Source organism: Ranitomeya imitator, chromosome 10, assembly GCF_032444005.1.
Source record: "Ranitomeya imitator isolate aRanImi1 chromosome 10, aRanImi1.pri, whole genome shotgun sequence".
NCBI classification, from domain to species: domain Eukaryota; kingdom Metazoa; phylum Chordata; class Amphibia; order Anura; family Dendrobatidae; genus Ranitomeya; species Ranitomeya imitator.
This window is the reverse complement of record NC_091291.1, coordinates 91,532,901-91,551,910: the sequence shown is the minus strand read 5'-3', so window position 1 is coordinate 91,551,910 and position 19,010 is coordinate 91,532,901. Positions and strand designations below refer to the sequence as shown.

At 45.0% G+C, this 19,010-nt stretch overlaps 1 protein-coding gene across 1 annotated transcript in view; it reads right to left on the bottom strand.

Annotated features, from left to right (window-relative positions):
* Nucleotides 1-10,574, bottom strand: part of LOC138652220 (olfactory receptor 8H1-like) — a 39,402-nt gene extending 28,828 nt beyond the window's left edge. Inside the window, exons 1-2 of the mRNA XM_069742990.1 lie at nucleotides 10,405-10,574; nucleotides 10,232-10,295 (exon numbers count right to left, since the gene is read on the bottom strand). Coding sequence (XP_069599091.1) covers nucleotides 10,232-10,295; nucleotides 10,405-10,574 — 234 coding nt within the window. The remainder of the gene's footprint in view (nucleotides 1-10,231; nucleotides 10,296-10,404) is intronic.
* Nucleotides 10,575-19,010: the final 8,436 nt, after the last annotated feature.

Here is a 19,010-nt window from a genome sequence, read left to right as displayed (position 1 = left end):
GAGTCCAATCGTAAATGGCCTGGACTTTAACAGGGTCCATCTCGATAGTAGAAGGGGAAAAAATGAACCCCAAAAATGAAACCTTCTGAACTCCAAAGAGACACTTTGACCCCTTCACAAACAAGGAATTCGCACGAAGGACCTGGAACACCATTCTGACCTACTTCACATGAGACTCCCAATCATCCGAAAAGACCAAAATATCATCCAAATACACAATCAGGAATTTATCCAGGTACTCTCGGAAGATGTCATGCATAAAGGACTGAAATACTGATGGAGCATTGGAAAGCCCGAATGGCAAAACCAGGTACTCAAAATGGCCCTCGGGCGTATTAAATGCTGTTTTCCATTCATCGCCTTGTTTAATACGCACAAGATTATACGCCCCTCGAAGATCTATCTTGGTGAGCCAACTAGCCCCTTTCATACGAGCAAACAAATCAGACAGCAACGGCAAAGGATACTGAAATTTGACTGTAATTTTATTAAGAAGGCGGTAATCAATACAAGGTCTCAAAGAACCATCCTTCTTGGCCACAAAAAAAAACCCTGCTCCTAACGGTGATGACGACGGGCGAATATGGCCTTTCTCCAAGGATTCCTTTATATAACTCCGCATAGCGGCGTGTTCTGGCACAGATAAATTGAACAATCGGCCCTTAGGAAACTTACTACCAGGAATCAAATTAATTGCACAATCGCAATCCCTATGAGGAGGTAGGGCACTGGCTTTGGGCTCATCAAATACATCCCGATAATCCGACAAAAACTCTGGAAGTTCAGAAGGAGTGGAAGACGAAATAGACAAAAATGGAACATCACCATGTACCCTTTGGCAACCCCAGCTGGACACAGACATAGATTTCCAGTCCAATACTGGATTATGAACCTGTAGCCATGGCAACCCCAAAACGACCACATCATGCAGATTATGCAACACCAGAAAGCGAATAACCTCCTGATGTGCAGGAGCCATGCACATGGTCAATTGGGTCCAATACTGAGGCTTATTCTTGGTCAAAGACGTAGCATCAATTCCTCTCAATGGAATAGGATACTGCAAGGGCTCCAAGAAAAAACCACAGCGCCTAGCATACTCCAAGTCCATCAAATTCAGGGCAGCGCCTGAATCCACAAATGCCATAACAGAATAGGATGACAAAGAGCAAATCAGAGTAACAGACAATAGAAATTTAGACTGTACCGTACCAATGGTGGCAGACCTAGCGAACCGCTTAGTGCACTTAGGACAATCGGAGATAGCATGAGTGGAATCACCACAGTAAAAACATAGCCCATTCCGACGTCTGTGTTCTTGCCGTTCAGCTCTGGCCAAAGTCCTATCACATTGCATAGGCTCAGGCCCATGCTCAGATAGTACCGCCAAATGGTGCACAGCTTTACGCTCACACAAGCGTCGATCGATCTGAATGGCCAAGGACATAGACTCATTCAGACCAGCAGGCATGGGAAACCCCACCATGACATCCTTAAGGGCTTCAGAGAGACCCTTTCTGAAGATTGCTGCCAGGGCACATTCATTCCACTGAGTGAGCACAGACCACTTTCTAAACTTCTGACAATATATCTCCGCTTCATCCTGACCCTGACACAGAGCCAGCAAGATTTTCTCTGCCTGATCCACTGAATTAGGTTCGTCATAAAGCAATCCAAGCATCAGGAAAAACGCATCAACATCACGCAATGCCGGATCTCCTGGTGCAAGGGAAAATGCCCAGTCTTGAGGGTCACCACGTAACAAAGAAATAATGATCTTTACTTGTTGAACAGGGTCACCTGAGGAGCGAGGTTTCAAGGCAAGAAACAATTTACAATTATTTTTGAAATTCAAGAACTTAGATCTATCACCAAAAAACAAATCAGGAATAGGAATCCTAGGCTCTGACATCGGATTATGAACCACAAAATCTTGAATGTTTTGTATCCTTGTAGTGAGATTATCCATCCAAGAGGACAGACTTTGAATGTCCATGTTTACACCAGTGTCCTGAACCACCCAGAGATAAAGGGGAAAATTGAGACAAAACACACTGCAAAGAAAAAAAAATGGTCTCAGAACTTCTCTTATCCCTCTATTGAGATGCATTAGTACTTTGGGCCACCTGTACTGTTATGACCTGGTGGTCAGGACAATAAGGGACCTGGTGGTTAAGAGCACACGGAATGACCTGATAGTTACTGATAATAAAGGACGAGCTCTGGGACGTGGGAACTCTGCTGACCGCAATCCCTAAACCTATCAAACACACTAGAAATAGCCGTGGATTGCGCCTAACGCTCCCTATGCAACTCGGCACAGCCTAAGAAACTAGCTAGCCCTGAAGATAGAAAAATAAAGCCTACCTTGCCTCAGAGAAATTCCCCAAAGGAAAAGGCAGCCCCCCACATATAATGACTGTGAGTAAAGATGAAAATACAAACACAGAGATTAAATAGATTAAGCAAAGTGAGGCCCGACTTACTGAACAGACCGAGGATAGGAAAGGTTACTTTGCAGTCAGCACAAAAACCTACAAAAAGACCACGCAGAGGGCGCAAAAAGACCCTCCGCACCGACTCACGGTGCGGAGGCGCTCCCTCTGCGTCCCAGAGCTTCCAGCAAGCAAGACAACAAATTAAATAGCAAGCTGGACAGAAAAATAGCAAACCAAAGAAATACAAGCTGGAACTTAGCTTCTGATGGGAAGACAGGTCACAAGAACGATCCAGGAGTGAACTAGACCAATACTGGAACATTGACAGGTGGCCTGGAGCAAATATCTAAGTGGAGTTAAATAGAGCAGCAGCTAACGAATTCACCTCGTCACCTGTGGAAGGAAACTCAGAAACACCCACCAGAGGAAGTCCATGGACAGAACCAGCCGAAGTACCATTCATGACCACAGGAGGGAGCCCGACAACAGAATTCACAACAGATAGCCACAGTGCAGATGTGAGCATAACCTTATGCCTATTTTGATTCTCAGCATCATAACCTTATTTTCGGGCACAAACATTTTAACAGAAATTCTGTGTAGTTTTATAGCTCAAAATTATTGTAAAATTCTATGTAAGTGTACAGACTAATAAGTACTTTAATGATTTAGAAATAAAAGAAACGGAACATGGAAAGTGCGCTTGTTCTTTTTAAAAACACGATATGGTTGATATAACATGTGCAATCTGGGCAGAGTAGTCTGGTTGACAATAGTTATGATGGCCCCGTAGTGGTGCCTACAGGCCTAAGTGTGTCATGGAGTCTCAATTCTTCACCCTGTGAGTCAAATTCAGTTTGACATTTTAAACATGGATAAATTGCAAACATTTGCAGGTACTTCAGTGTAAAATTTAACACGCTGGTATTATACTTTTGAAAATGGCTCTGAGCATAGAATATTTCTGCATTTTAGTCCCTGTAATTTTATTTAACCATTGAGATAGTCATAGCTGAGAGGGCTTCAATGGGAACAAACCACAGGTGGCTTCAAAGCCACTGGTTGAAGCCTGTTGATATAGTGTATATAGTGTATATCTGATGGTCTTCTTTTAATAGGCCCCTTTTTTATGGTGGCTCTTCAGAAAAAAATTGTGTCACTATGAACTGTCCAATGTGAATGCACAACCGTAGGCATTAGGGCACTAATTGTGGACTTATAACGCCATTTAAATGCTTCATCTCCTTAGACTGCAGACCTCTATCAGTCTATCGATGTTGAGTAACACTCCTATGGATTGCTACTACAGCAAACAAAGGTCTAATAATGGTTGCCAGATTTGCCACGAGCTTCTGCCTTTTAGGTCATGCCAAAAATATAGTCATATATTCTGCCAGTCAGTATATCATTAACAGACATGTTTCAGGATGCTGTACACGTATAGTTTAATTCACATACACCCTAAAAAATGTTTTTTAATTAATCCGTAAGCTATACATACCCTAAACAGAATTAACAAAACAATAACCTGTTCCAATATAAAAAAGATATGAGAGATATGAGGTGGTCCTGACACTTTGATGTCCAAACATTCCTAGAATGACAAGTATTTTCTGGTGAAATGAGGTGATGTGTTGCGGTGGACCAATATACCTGTCCTGTAACAGGATCTTCCATTTATATCTACCACTGCTTGTAATAAACACTTGGCTTCATTTATTTTTTTCTGTAGCTTGCGTCTTCCAAGTCTTGTGGTAATTATTGAATCATCTAAATACAAGTGAGGATAAGACACCAGGGGCAATAGAGGAAATAAATCTTCAGGGACTATGAATTTATGGGATTCAATTTATTTGCTTAAAGCAAATGTGTAAGTACTCTTTTTGTCTAATTAAAAGAACTAAGAAGTCCTAAAAAAAAACGGTGTTTTCAGATTATTTATTTTTAAGAAAGACTGAACCTGAACTAGGAAGTTTGGGGTCCATACCAGACACCTAGTGTCCATTACCGTACCCTGAACACGGACGTTTTACTGTACATCTTTTTTCTTGTTCGGGTTCGCCAGTCTAATAAAGCCTGTTGAAAGGCCGTAGCGCAGCCAATCAACATGCTTTCAGACTGTGGGCGCTTCCAGAACTATCACAGCCATGCCAAGCATGGCCTGCTGCTGTGACTCAGCCTGTATAAAGGCCGAACCATGAGTGTCATCTCCATTATGCTCTCATTAGTGTAGGGATAGGACGCAGATGGAGTGAGAGATAGATTCTGACTAGTGTGTTTTTTAGTAGCCTGGGAAAAAAATAATTAGCATTAGCCATCTTATTGCCATTAGTAAGCCGAAGAAATAATTTTTCAGGACCGGTGTATGTTTTCTAGTAGTCTGGGAAAAAATAATTGTCATCAGCCATCTTGTTGCCATTTATAGGCCAAATAAATATTTTTTTCAGGACTGCTATGTGTTTTCTAGTAGTATTGCAAATAAATAACTGGCATCAGCAATCTTAGCCATTTATAGGCTAAAGAAGTTATTTTTTTACCGATATGTGTTTTTTAATAGTTTGGGGAAAAAAATAATTGGCATCAGCAGTCTCTTTGCCATTTGTAGGCCAAACAAACAATTTTACTGTACTGCTGTGTCTATACGAGTAGTGTGTGTAAAAAATTATTTTACTCTATAACTTTTTTGCGAGTAGTGTGTGTAAAAAACTATTGTACTCTGCATCGTTTTTTTGCAAGTAGTGTATCTAAAAAAATCTTGTACTCTGCTGTGTTTTTTGCAAATAGTGTGCCTTAAAAAAATCAGTGTACTCTGCATCATTTTTTTGAGAGTAGTGTGTCCAAAAAATAAGTGTGCTCTGCGGCGTTTTTTGGGGACTAGTATGTCTAAAAAAAAGTGTACTCTGCAGCATTTTTTTGCAAGCACTTTGTTTAAAAAATGCTGTGCCTGCATAATAACCTGATTGTTACTAGTGCTGATTGCTGGGTGGCCACCCTGTTGGATCCCATGTACAAGGACAACGTACCATAATTACTTCTGCCACTGAAGCGTGATCGCAAAATACATGAATACAAGCACACGCTGGTATAGAAACTACAGTTGGTTTTCCCACCTGACAGCGGGAGGCTCAGTGGAAGAACAAGGCAGAGGCAGAGGAGGAAGTTGCCAAAGCAGCTGGTCAACCACCAGCACCATGAAAGGCAGGATAAGCATGACCGAAATGTGGCAAAACATTATGAACACACCACAATATCTGGCACCATCATGTCATACGTTCCGTATTAGCAGGAGGCAGTGCTATAACAACATTGTTGAAGAGTACCTATCCACATGGCTCTACACACTAAATAACAGGTCTGCCCCACATAACTTTTGGGTCTATAAATTGAACGCATGGCCTGGGTTTGCCCTTTATGCCTTGGAGGTGCTGACCTGCCCTACAGCAAGTGTACTTTCAGAATATGTATTTAGAATGGCAGGGGATGTGATCACAGACAGGTTCATCCACCTGTCCACATCCAATGTGGGGAAGCTAACATTCCTTAAAATTAACGAGGTGTGTCTCTCACATGACTTGTCCATACCTTTGGGTGACTAGACAACTATACCAGCCACACCCAGACAATACTCAACTCTATTTGCCATTTGTTTCAGTTGAATGACTCCCCCCAAATAAAATAAAAAAAACCTGTGTTGGCTAGCTCCTCCACCGCCTCTTCCACCTACACTGCCATGTCCACATCCTCCAGTTAGACTTCCACCCCTTAGTTGTAGCGTGTCAGTTTATTTTGGGTTCATTCTACGTTTTTTTAAGGCAGTCAGTCCCTTAAAAAAAACACAAAAACGACAGTGTTGGATTACTCCTCCCTTGCCTCTTCCACCTATATCGCCACTTACACTTCTTCCTCCACTTGGACCTATTCCTCCTAGTTCAAAATTATTATTTTTTTATTTCTGCTTTGCTAAGCATAGGGACAGGATGCAGCTGTAGTGAGGGACAGTATTAGGTTTCATGTGTGCGCAGTTTTCCAAAAACACTCTCTATGTGTACTCTGCACCCATGTCTGTGATAGTACTGTGCAAACTCAAAACATTTTTTAATCTGCAATCATGTCGGTGAGAGTCATGCGAGTCCAAAAATTTTTGCTACTGTTATGCACACATGTCTGTGATAGTACTTTATGTACAAACACATTTTTCTACTCTTATGCAACCATGGGCATGGAAAGCAGTGAATATTCATTTCTCTTTAATAGCGGACACTCTGTTAGCCTCAGCAGCCGGCTTCTTGCAGCTGCCGGGCGCTTGATTGTCCCCGCTACTTAAGGCAATGAATATTCACTGCTCTCCACTCCCATAAGCGTGGAATGCAGTGAATATGCAGGCAGCTGCTGGAAGCCAGTGGCTGCGACTAACACTGTACTCGCTATTAAAGAACAATGAATACTCACTGCTCTCCATATACATAGTCTCAGCATACAGAGCAGTGAGTATTCCTGCAGCTGTCCTCGTAAGTTTGTAAGCAGTGCATGACATTCCAGCCATCTGCTGCTTACAAGCATAAATCAGCTGCTGACATCAGAACAAGACGCTGCGAGGAGTGCAAAAAGGTAAGTATAATGGTGTATGTTTTTTTAATGTTTTTCTGATGGTGGCCATGCAAACCAAGATGGGGATGGGGGCCAATCATACTAGCATAAGTATGGGACTATGCATACCAGGACAGAGAGGGGGTCCCTAAATACCAGGTTAGGAATAAGGGGCCATGCATACCAGGACGGAGATGAGGGTACTGCATACCAGGATAGGGAAGAGGGGGCCATGAATACCAGGATGGAGATGAGGGCCCTGCATCCCAGGAGAGGGATGAGGGAGCCATGCATGCCAGGACAGAAATGGAGGCCCTGCATACCATGATAGGGATGAAGAAGGCCATGCCTACCAGGATAGGGATGAGGGGGCATGGTTACCAAGCTAGGGATGAGGGGGCAATGCATACCAGGATAGGGATGAGGGGGGCTATGCATACTAGGATTGGGATGAGGGGGCCATGCATACTAGGATAAGCTTGAGGGTGCCATGCACACCAGGGTAGGGATGAGAGGGCCATGCATACCAAGATAAGGATGAGAGGGCCATGCATACCAGGATGGGGAGGAAGGGACCATATATACCAAGGTAGGGGTTATTAAGTACAGAATTTACCACATTTTTTGCTTCAATCTTTTTTCGAATTTCCTCCTCTGAAACCTAGGTGCGTCTTATGGTCTGTTGCATCTTATAATCTAAAAAATATGATTTAAGGCAACAACTTACAGGCCTCATTCAGATATTTTTAAAGTGTAGCTGATGTGCTCCTACACTTATAAAGGCTTTGCACAAAGTGCAAAGGCAGAAAAAAATTCTAAGGATGGTCATCCATAGACCCCTGTAAGGCAACAACTGCCAGGCCTCATTCAATTATTTATAAAGTGTAGTTGCTGTACTCCTACACTTAGAAACACTTTGCAAAAAGTACAAACCCAGGAAAAATATTCTAAGTACAGTCATCCATAGACCCTTGAAAGGCAACAATTGGCAGGCCTCATTCAAATAATTTAAAAGTATAGTTGCTGTACTCCTACATTTATAAAGGTTTTACACAATGTACAAAGTCAGAAAAAAATTACAAGGATGGTCATCCATGGACCCCTGTAAGGAAAAAACTGACAGGCATCATTCAAATATTTATAAAGTGTAGTTGCTGTACTCCTACACTCATAAAGGATTTTCACAAAGTTCAAAGCCAGGAAAAAAATTCTAAGGACTGTCATCTATACACCCCTGAAAGGCAACAACTGACAGGCCTCATTCAAATATTTTTAAAGTGTAGTTGGTGTACAACTACACTTATAAAGGCTTTGCACAAAGTGCAAAAAATTATAAGGATGGTCATCCATAGACCCCTGTAAGGCAACAACTGGGAGGCATCATACAAATATTTTAAACTCCTTTCCAACATCGGTACGCCGATGTCGGATACCCTCCCTTTGATGCGGGTTCCGGCGGTGAGCCCACATCTTTCCTGACACATGTCAGCTGGAGACCTCTATGGTTGTCACTGCCGGATTGCTGTAAGCGCGACCCAGTGGTCGGTGCTCATAGCTAGTGAGTAATTCTACTACATAAAGGCAATCTGATCATTGCCTCTATGTAGCAGAGCCTATCGGGTTGTGGCAGCTTCTAATCTCCCATGGAGACTATTGAAGCATGCCAAAAGTAAAAAAAATTTTTTTTACAAAGTTTGGAATTGTTTTCACCACTTAGATAAAAAAGAACCTAGATATGTTTGGTGTCCATTAACTCGTAATGACCTGGAGAATCATAATGGCAGGTCAGTTTTAGCATCTAGGTACCCTATTGAAAAATCCAAACAAAAAACAAGTGTGGGATTGTACTTTTTTGCAATTTCACCAATTTCACTGCACTTGGAATTTTTTCTTACTTTCTAGTACACGACATGGTAAAACCAATGATGTAGTTGAAAAGTACAACTTGTCCAGCAAAAACAAGCCCTCACATGGCCATATTAATGGAAAAATAAAAAAAAGTTATGGCTCTGGAAAAAAGAGAGCAAAAAACAAAAACGCAAAACCGAAAATACCTCTGCGGTTAAGGGGTTAAAGTGTAGTTGCGATTAAAGGGCAGTTGCAGTACTCATGCACTCATAAAGGCTTTGCACAAATGCAGAAACAAATTATGGCAGGCCTCATTCAAATATTTTTAAAGTGTAGTTGCAGTACTCCTATACTCAATAAGGATTTGCACAAAGTAAAAACAAAGCAAAAATTATAAGGACGGTCATCCAAAGACCCTATGAAAGGCAACAACTGGCAGGCCTCCTTCAAGTATTTCTATTGTGTAATTGCTGTACTCCTACACTTATAAAGGCTTTACACAAAGTACAAAGGCAGAAAAAAATTATAAGAATGGTCATCCATAGTCTTGTGTGGTGTAGCATAAAGAGGATGCGTGATGTGTCCCATGTGGTGTAGTATATAGAGGACGTGTCTCGTGTGGTGTAGTATATAGAGGATGTGTCCTGTGTGGTGTAGTATATAGAGGATGTGTCCTGTGTGGTGTAGTATATAGAGGATGTGTCCCATGTGGTGTAGCATTTAGAGGATGTGTCCTGTGTGGTGTAGTATGTAGATGATGGGTCCTGTGTGGTGTAGTATATAGAGGATGTGTTTTGTGTGGTGTAGTATATAGAGGATGTGTCCCGTGTGGTGTAGTATATAAATGATTTGTCTCGTGTGCTGTTGTATATAGAGGATGTGTCCCGTGTGGTGTAGTATATAGATGATGTGTCCTGTGTGCTGTAGTATATAGAGGATGTGTCCTCTGTAGTGCAGTATATAGAGGATGTGTCCCGTGTGGTGTAGTATATAGAGGATGTGTCCCGTGTGGTGTAGTATGTAGAGGATGTGTCCCGTGTGGTGTAGTATATAGAGGACTAGCTGTTTCCAGCCAGCTAACGCTCGGCACGCTCATTGCTATCTAACTAACGCTGCTAGTGATTAAGCTAAAGTAAATAATGACAACATTCAATAGCGCTTACGCAGGTGGTAAATTAACTTAAAATGAAGTTAATAACAATAATAATCATTAAAAATCTGAATAATACTAATAATACATTTTATTCACAGTGTAAAATCAAAAACAAACTGGATTCAGTAAGATGTGCGTTTTTTATTAATTCCAGCATCTAAACAAATTTCATACCGAAACGTTACCTCTCTGGCCCAGATGTCACCTCTCTGCTGTCCAGAATCCCGGAGTGTCTATCAGCCATATCCTCCTTCTTCACCTCTCGCTTCCTAAAACTCAATGTGGACAAAACCGAACTCATCATCTTTCCTCCATCTCGCGTATCTCCCCTACCCGACCTATTTATTAGGGTAAATGGCATCATGCTCTCTCCCGCACCTGAAATCCGCTGCATCGGAGTAACTTTCCACTCTGCCCTGTCCTTCAAACCGCACGTCCAAACTCTTGCCACCTCCTGTCGCCTCCAACTCAAAAATATTTCCAAAATCCTTCCCTTCCTCAGCCCTCAATTTACTAAAACTCTTGTGCATGCCCTCATCATCTCCCATCTTGATTAGTGCAACACCCTCCTGTGTGGCCTCCCCGCTAACTCTCTTGCACCACTCCAGTCTGTCCTTAACTCTGCTGCCTGACTAATCCACCTCTCTCCTCGCTACTCCCCTGTTTCTCCCCTCTGCCAATCGCTCCACTGGCTCCTAATTCCCCAACGAATCCAGGTCAACTACTAACACTGATCTACAAAGTCATCCACAACCTGTCCCCTCCCTATATCTCTGAACTAATCTCCCAATATCTTCCTTCACATAATCTTCGATCCTCCCAAGACCTCCTACTCTCCTCCACACTTATTCGTTTCTCACACAACCACCTCCAAGATTTCTCCCAAATATCCACCATCCTCTGGAATTCCATGCCTCAACACGTCCGATTATCAACCACCCTCGGATCCTTCAGACGGAACCTGAAGACCCATCTCTTCAGAAAAGCTTACAGTCTGCAATAACCATTCTGCCGCCTCACCACCACCCCAGCCGCCGCCTCACCACCACCAGAGCTGCTGCACCTCTGACCTTCTGTCTCTTCCCCATTATCCCGTAGAATGTAAGTCCGCAAGGACAGAGTCTGTCATCGTAAATTTGTTTACTGTAAACGATATCTATAACTTTGTATGTAACTCCTTCTCATGTACAGCACCATGGAATTAATGGTGCTATATAAATAAATAATAATAATAATCTGTATTATGTAGCGTAGCGGTGTCCACGCTGTGCAGTGATGAGGCAGGGACTTAGGAAAGTTCAAAGTAAACGTAGGTTTGATGTCCAACTCACAAACAAAAGAAACGGTGTCCTCCAGTTTGCAGCTGGGAAAACAGAAGATAGACCATGGCAGGTTGCTGTTAGCAATTGCACAGCCAGGTTTAACGAGGGTGCCAGGTCTTTTGGCTCTGCTTGCCTGTGTTGCCTCATACAGCTGGAGCTGTCCCTGGACAGGAGAACGAGTAAGGATTTTGCTTAGGACACTTAGTGGCAGCAGGGACCTCAGAGACAGTAAGCGCATAGTGGAAGGCTCCTACTTCCAGGCTCACCCACCCGCTTCCTGGACCATTTCTCTGCCTGGCTGCCGCACTTCATGTCCTCAGAACTACCAACCCTTATCCTGGGAGACTTCAACATCCCCATTAACAGCCCCACTTCCACATCTGCATCCCAGCTTCTGTCACTAACCACTTCTCTCGGCCTCTCACAGCTCTCAACCTCTGAAACACACAAAGACGGTAACACCCTGGACCTGGTTTTTGCCCGGCTCTGCTCAATCTCCTACCTAGATAACTCACCGCTTCCCCTCTCTGAAACAACATTCTCTCCTTCACACTCACATATCCTCGCTCACCCCAGCACCCTCCTACACACCATTCAGTCAGAAATCTACAAGCCATTAACCCTCTTACACTTTCAGACTCCCTACGCTCATCATTGTCCTCAATCTCTTCCTTTTCCTGTCCTGATCTGGCTGTACATCACTTCAATGACACTCTTAGAAGCACCCTTGACCAAGTAGCTCCCCTCACCCTCAGAACCTCCAAACACAGAATAAAACAGCCCTGGCTTACATCGCAAACCCGATTTCTCCAGCGATGCTCTAGGTGTGCTGAATGCTTATGGAGGAAAACACGCACACCAGATGACTTCATACACTTCAAATTTATGTTAAGGACCTATAACTTTGCCCTTCACTTCGCTAAACAGACCTACTTTACCACTCTGATCTCCTCACTATCCAACAACCCCAAGAAACTTTTTGACACCTTTCACTCCCTCCTCAGGCCAAAAGCACAAGCCCCTATCACAGATATTTGTGCTGGTGACCTGGCCTCCCACTTTATAGAGAAAATAGACAATATCCATCAGGAAATCCGCTCCCAACAACTAAGTTCAGTGACTCCCATCCCCCCCCCTCATTGCCCCTGGCTCACTCTCCACATTCGATCCCATCACAGAAGAAGAAGTCTCCAAGCTCCTCTCCTCTTCTCGTCCGACTACATGCACTACCGACCCCATTCCCTCACATCTCCTCCAGTCTCTCTCTCCAGTTGTCACAAGTCACCTAACTACAATCTTTAATCTCTCCCTCTCCTCTGGCATTTTCCCCTCCTCCTTCAAACACTCTATCATTACTCCATTACTAAAGAAACCCACCCTCGACCCATCCTGCACAAACAACTACAGACCGGTCTCCAATCTCCCCTTCATCTCTAAACTCTTGGAGCGCCTGATATACTCCCGCCTTACCCGTTACCTCTCCACTCACTCCCTCCTAGACCCTTCACAGTCCGGTTTCCGCCCCCTACATTCGACAGAAACTGCACTCATCAAAGTGACCAATGACCTTCTGACAGCAAAACGTAATGGTGACCACTCTCTGCTCATTCTTCTCGACCTTTCTGCAGCTTTTGACACTGTTGACCACCCTCTCCTTCTCTCTAGGCTCCAGTCACTAGGCATTAAGGACACTGCTCTCTCCTGGTTCTCCTCCTATCTTTCTGACCGCTCCTTCAGTGTTCTGTTCTCTGGCTCCACTTCATCTCCTCTTCCTCTCACTGTTGGGGTACCTCAGGGCTCAGTCCTTGGCCCCCTTCTGTTCTCTCTCTACACGGCCCCAATTGGACAGACCATCAGCAGATTTGGCTTTCAGTACCATCTTTATGCCGACGACACACAACTATATACGTCATTCCCTGACCTTACCCCCGCTGTACTACAGAACGCCACTGACTGTCTGTCCGCAGTCTCCAACATCATGTCCGCTCTCTATCTGAAACTCAACCTCTCCAAAACTGAACTTCTTCTGCTCCCACCATCTACTAACCTCCCTAAATCTGACATTTCCCTTTCTGTGGGTGGCACCATAATAACACCCCGGCAGCAGGCGCGCTGTCTGGGTGTTATGTTTGACTCCGATCTCTCCTTCACCTCCCATATACAATCTCTTGCCCGCTCGTGCCGCTTACACCTAAAGAACATCTCTAGAATCCGCCCTTTTCTCACCATGGAGACAGCTAAAACCCTCACTGTCGCCCTGATCCACTCCCGCCTGGACTACTGTAACGCTCTATTAATTGGCCTCCCCCTCACTCGACTTTCCCCTCTACAGTCCATCCTTAATGCAGCAGCCAGGGTCGTCCATCTGGCTAATCGTTACTCGGACGCGTCCGCTCTTCGCCAGTCGTTACACTGGCTACCCATTCATTACAGGATACAATTCAAAGTACTTGTTCTCACCCACAAAGCTCTCCACAGTGCGGCACCCCCTTACATCTCCTCCCTCATTTCTGTCTATCAGCCTAACAGACCACTGCGCTCTGCAAATGACTTTCGATTAACCTCTGCACTAATCCGTACCTCCCACTCCCGACTCCAAGACTTCTCCCGTGCTGCGCCAATCCTCTGGAATGCTCTACCCCAAGATATTAGGACCATCCATAATTTGCATAGTTTTAGGCGCTCGCTCAAAACACATTTGTTCAGAGCGGCCTATCACGTTCACTAATCAAAGTTATGTTATGTTTGTGTGTGTGTAGCCCATTCACTATCCCCATCTATTCCCCAACCCCTAAAGATGGCTGGACCATGATTGTAAATACATCATTGTAAATACACACCTGTACTTTGTATCTCCCCCACCTCATTGTAGATTGTAAGCTCTCACGTGCAGGGTCGTCTTATTTTGCTTTAACTATTGTATTGTTAATGTTGTTACTTATGACTTTTGTGTTTGAAACTGTTAAACTGTAAAGCGCTGCGGAATATGTTGGCGCTATATAAATAAAGATTATTATTATTATTATTATTACCTGATCTGCCAAGGGGATTCCACTTGTCTCTGGACTACCCGGACTTCTAATTCACCTGTTGCCGGTGCCCTGGACTGTGGCCTGTCACCCACAAGTAAACCAGGTAAAGACTTACAACAGGTCTCCTCCATTTATTCACCAGCCTTACCATCTATGCCACACACCATAGGACCCCTGGGGACCCCTCTTCACCTGTGTGAAGTGTAACATCTGGGCTGCCGCAACATCCCCCCAGGGGACCCCTCTAATGCAGCGTCGGTACCCCCTATTGACTGAACTCCACAGGTGGCGTCACGACAAACTTTGAACATTTAACCCCCTTTAACATTGATGCCCAGGGCCGCAGCCACCGTGACATCCCTCTTTGCGACTGAACCAGGTACCGAGTATCCCACTGCCCTGTGGGCGTGTCAACTTTGGCGTCACAAACAGGATTTTGTGCCCTGGCATCGCCAGGTTTTATGTGCCAGTGACTGTGACAGTTTGCCGCCAAAAGCTGCCATTGCCGTGCCGCGTGGAGCACGAGGGGAAGAAGGAGACGTACTGGAGCCAGCCGGAAAGGGCGCAAAGAGGAAAAATGGGTGCCGCGCAGCTGAGAGGAACGCCGAAAGTGAAGACGCCGTACAGCGGAGCCAAAAGTGAGGACGCTGCAAAGTGTTGAGCAGTGCACCAGAGGAACCGCTGCAGACTCTGGAGAGGAGACCCAGACTATACCAGGTTAGCGAGGGGGAAGAGCCATGTATGACCCGGGAGGGGAATTGGCGGTGGTCGCAGCCGCAGGCCCCATAGCACCCCCAGGACCCGCGGTAGCCGCAACCACAGGCCCCGTACAGCTACCAGGCCCCGCAGAGCCCGCAGCTCCAATAAGCCGGTCGGACACCCCCACAGCTACGGCGCCCATCATGCCCCTCCCCATGCCGTATAGACCAGGAGCAGCATGGCTCCCACAGTATTCCGGAGAGTCACATACGTTAAATGACTTTAAAGAAAGGCTCTGCAGCCTGTTTGAAGTTTATCCTTTGACAGAGCATCAGAAAATTAACATTTTGACTGGTCAGCTGATTGGTGCGGCCCTGAGAGAGGTAAAATCCTGGCCGGATACAGACAAAAGGACTGTACAGCAGATCTTTGCTAAGCTCAAAATTAACTTTGACACCCGCACCGCTGCAGAGATAAAAATGAAGTTCTTCATGTGTAAGCAAAAAGCACAGGACAGTATACGGGACTATGCCCTTAATTTGCAGGAGGCACTCTGGGCTGTTAATAAAGTGGATCCTAACAGCGTACAGGAAGGAGATAAACTTTGGAAAGAACAGTTCATTGAGGGGGTCCTGTCCAACACCTACAGGACTCAGCTGCACATCCTGGCCTTGCAAAACCCTGACCTGGACTTTGCACAATTTAAGGACAGAGCCATCCGGGTGTTCCACGAACCTCCACCCAACCGTGCAGTACCTCTTAAGCATCCAGCCCTAACGTACCACCAGGAGGTGGCATCATATCCACAGGTCCCTGTTGAAGCTGATGCACAGGTCCTAGATGAGGATTCTTCTACAGGACTACGCCTCCAGGTGCAGGAGCTGACCAAAAGTGTTGCTGCATTAGCCCAAACCATACAGTCTCTATAGGAATCCCCCAAGGAGAGGATCAAGCTGGCTTCCAGACCGGAGGACGTCCCCTGGCGACGATAGAAGAGGATCCCGCCTACCAGAGGGAGAGACGACGACCGCTGTCACCAGGATGGACAACCCATCTGCCGCCGCTGCAACCAAGCTGGACACATTGCATGGTACTACCATTTAAACGAGCGACCCCTGGGCCAACCCCCAGGAATAGGACGATCAGGCCCACACAACTGGCGAGCCAAGTACGTCGGGGGACGACTAGTTCTCCCCATTGTGATCGACGACATACCGATGAACGCTTTGTTGGACACCGGTTTACAGGTTACAACTATGCCTTACATCCTTTATAAGCATTATTGGGCTGATACAGATATTACCGGTGGTCCAGATAGTGACTTAACAATAGTAGTCACTAATGGTCAGCCTTTGCTGCAGGTGGGATACAAGGAGGTTACCATAAAAGTGGGGTGGGTAGAATTAAAAGCCCAAGGGATGGTGATTGTTCATATTGATCGACGTGAATGTAACCCTATGATGACCATTGGTACTAATGTTATTGAAAATTGTCTTGCCGAGGTTATTGTCTTATTACAACAGGTGACAGAAACTGCTGGTTCCAGTGAGCAGAGAATCCTGCAAAAGGAAATCAGAGCCCTGGTGCAGAGACAACAGGTAGAACTGTCTGGTGGAGAAATTGGACGTGTCTCAGTGAGTGATCCGATCCCCATTACAATACTCCCCAGGAGTGAAATGTTGATATGGTGTCGGGCAGCAATAGGTATCCGAGGTGAAGACTACCAGGCACTGGTAGAATCTGTGTATTCGGACAGTAGGCCTACAATCCTGACAGCCAGAGGGGTGGTTGAAGTCCGCAAGGGGAGGGTACCAGTACATCTTCTCAACTGTGGGGAGAAGGAGGTTCACCTAACCAGATATGCCACAATTACCAAACTGTTTACTGTTGATAACAATGTGATAAAGGCGACAGAACCCTTGGTCCCGTCCAACCAGGCGGAGGACAATTGCTCTGTAGGACAAATGGAAGATTGGTGTCAGAAACTACACGTGGGCACTGATTCTACACCTTCCCACCAGAAACAAGGGGCTTACCGGGTGGTCCATAAGTATGAACGGGTATTCAGCAAACACCGACTAGATTTCGGGCAGGTAAAAGGGTACTACATCATATCCCCACGGGAAGTCATCCACCCATTAAGAAGAGGTACCAGCCTGTACCTCCAGCTCATTACCAGTGTGCCAAAAGTATGTTGCGAGAGATGAAGGAGGCTGGGGTAATCAGAGATAGTTGTAGCCCCTGGCCAGCTCAATTAGTCCTCGTCAGAAAGAAGGTTGGCACCATGAGAATGTGTGTAGATTATAGGCAGATAAACCGCATTACACCCAAGGATGCATACCTGTTGTGAATTCTGTGGCAGAGTTCACTCCTGTGGTCACAAGTGGTACTTCAGCTGATTCTCTCTGGGAGCTTCCGTTTGTGGAGAAAGGTGGTACTGCAGCTTCTGAGTTTCCTCCCTCAGGTGATCTGGTGAGGTCGTTAGCTGCTTCTCTACTTAACTCCACCTGATGCTTTGATCTATGCTTCCTGTCAATGTTCCAGTGTTGGACTTGTGTTTCTCTGGATCATTCCTGTGGCCTGCTGCTCTGCATAGCTAAGTGCTTCTTTGCTATTTGTTGATATTTTTTTGTCCAGCTTGTCTATTTGTTTTGCTGGAAGCTCTGGGACGCAAAGGGTGTACCTCCGTGCCGTTAGTTCGGTACGGAGGGTCTTTTTGCCCCCTTTGCGTGGTTTTCTTCAGGGTTTTGTGTAGACCGCAAAGTTATCTTTCCTATCCTCGTTCTGTCTAGAATATCGGGCCTCACTTTGCTGAATCTATTTCATCCCTACGTTTGTCTTTTCATCTTACTCACAGTCATTATATGTGGGGGGCTGCCTTTTCCTTTGGGGTATTTCTCTGAGGCAAGGTAGGCTTATTTTTCTATCTTCAGGCTAGTTAGTTTCTCAGGCTGTGCCGAGTTGCATAGGGAGCGTTAGGCGCAATCCACAGCTGCCTCTAGTTGTGTTTGGAGAGGATCAGGAATTGCGGTCTACAGAGTTTCCACGTCTCAGAGCTCGTTCTATTATTTTGGGTTATTGTCAGATCACTGTATGTGCTCTGATCGCTATGTACATTGTGTTACTGAATTGCCTAGCATAACAGTACAGGAAGCCCAAAGTACTAATGATTCTCAATAGAGGAAAAAAAGAAGTTCTGAGACCATTTTTTTTCCTTTGCACTGTGATTTGTCTTTTTTTCCCCCTAGACATTTGGGTGGTTCAGGACACAGGTGTTACAATGGACATTAAAGGTCTGTCATCATGTGTAGATCAGCTCACGGCAAGAGTTCAAGATATACAAAATTTTGTGGTTCAGAATTCTTTGTTAGAACCGAGAATTCCTATTCCAGATTTGTTTTTTGGAGATAGAACTAAATTTCTGAGTTTCAAGAATAATTGTAAACTGTTTCTGGCTTTGAAACCTCGTTCCTCTGGTGACCCAGCGCAACAGGTTAGGATCGTCATTTCTTTTTTGCGTGGCGACCCTCAGGACTGGGCATTTTCTCTTGCGTCAGGAGATCCTGCATTGAGTGATATCGATGCGTTTTTCCTGGCGCTTGGATTGCTGTACGATGAGCCTAATTCAGTAGATCAGGCAGAAAAAAATTTGCTGGCTCTTTGTCAGGCTCAGGATGAGATAGAGCTATGTTGCCAGAAATTTAGAAAATGGTCCGTGCTCACTCAATGGAATGAATCTGCGCTTGCAGCCATTTTCAGAAAGGGTCTCTCTGAAGCCATTAAGGATGTCATGGTGGGATTTCCTATGCCCGCTGGTTTGAATGAGTCTATGTCTTTGGCCATTCAGATCGGTCGACGCTTGCGTGAACGTAAATCTGTGTACCATTTGGCGGGATTACCTGAGATTAAACCTGAGCCTATGCAGTGCGAT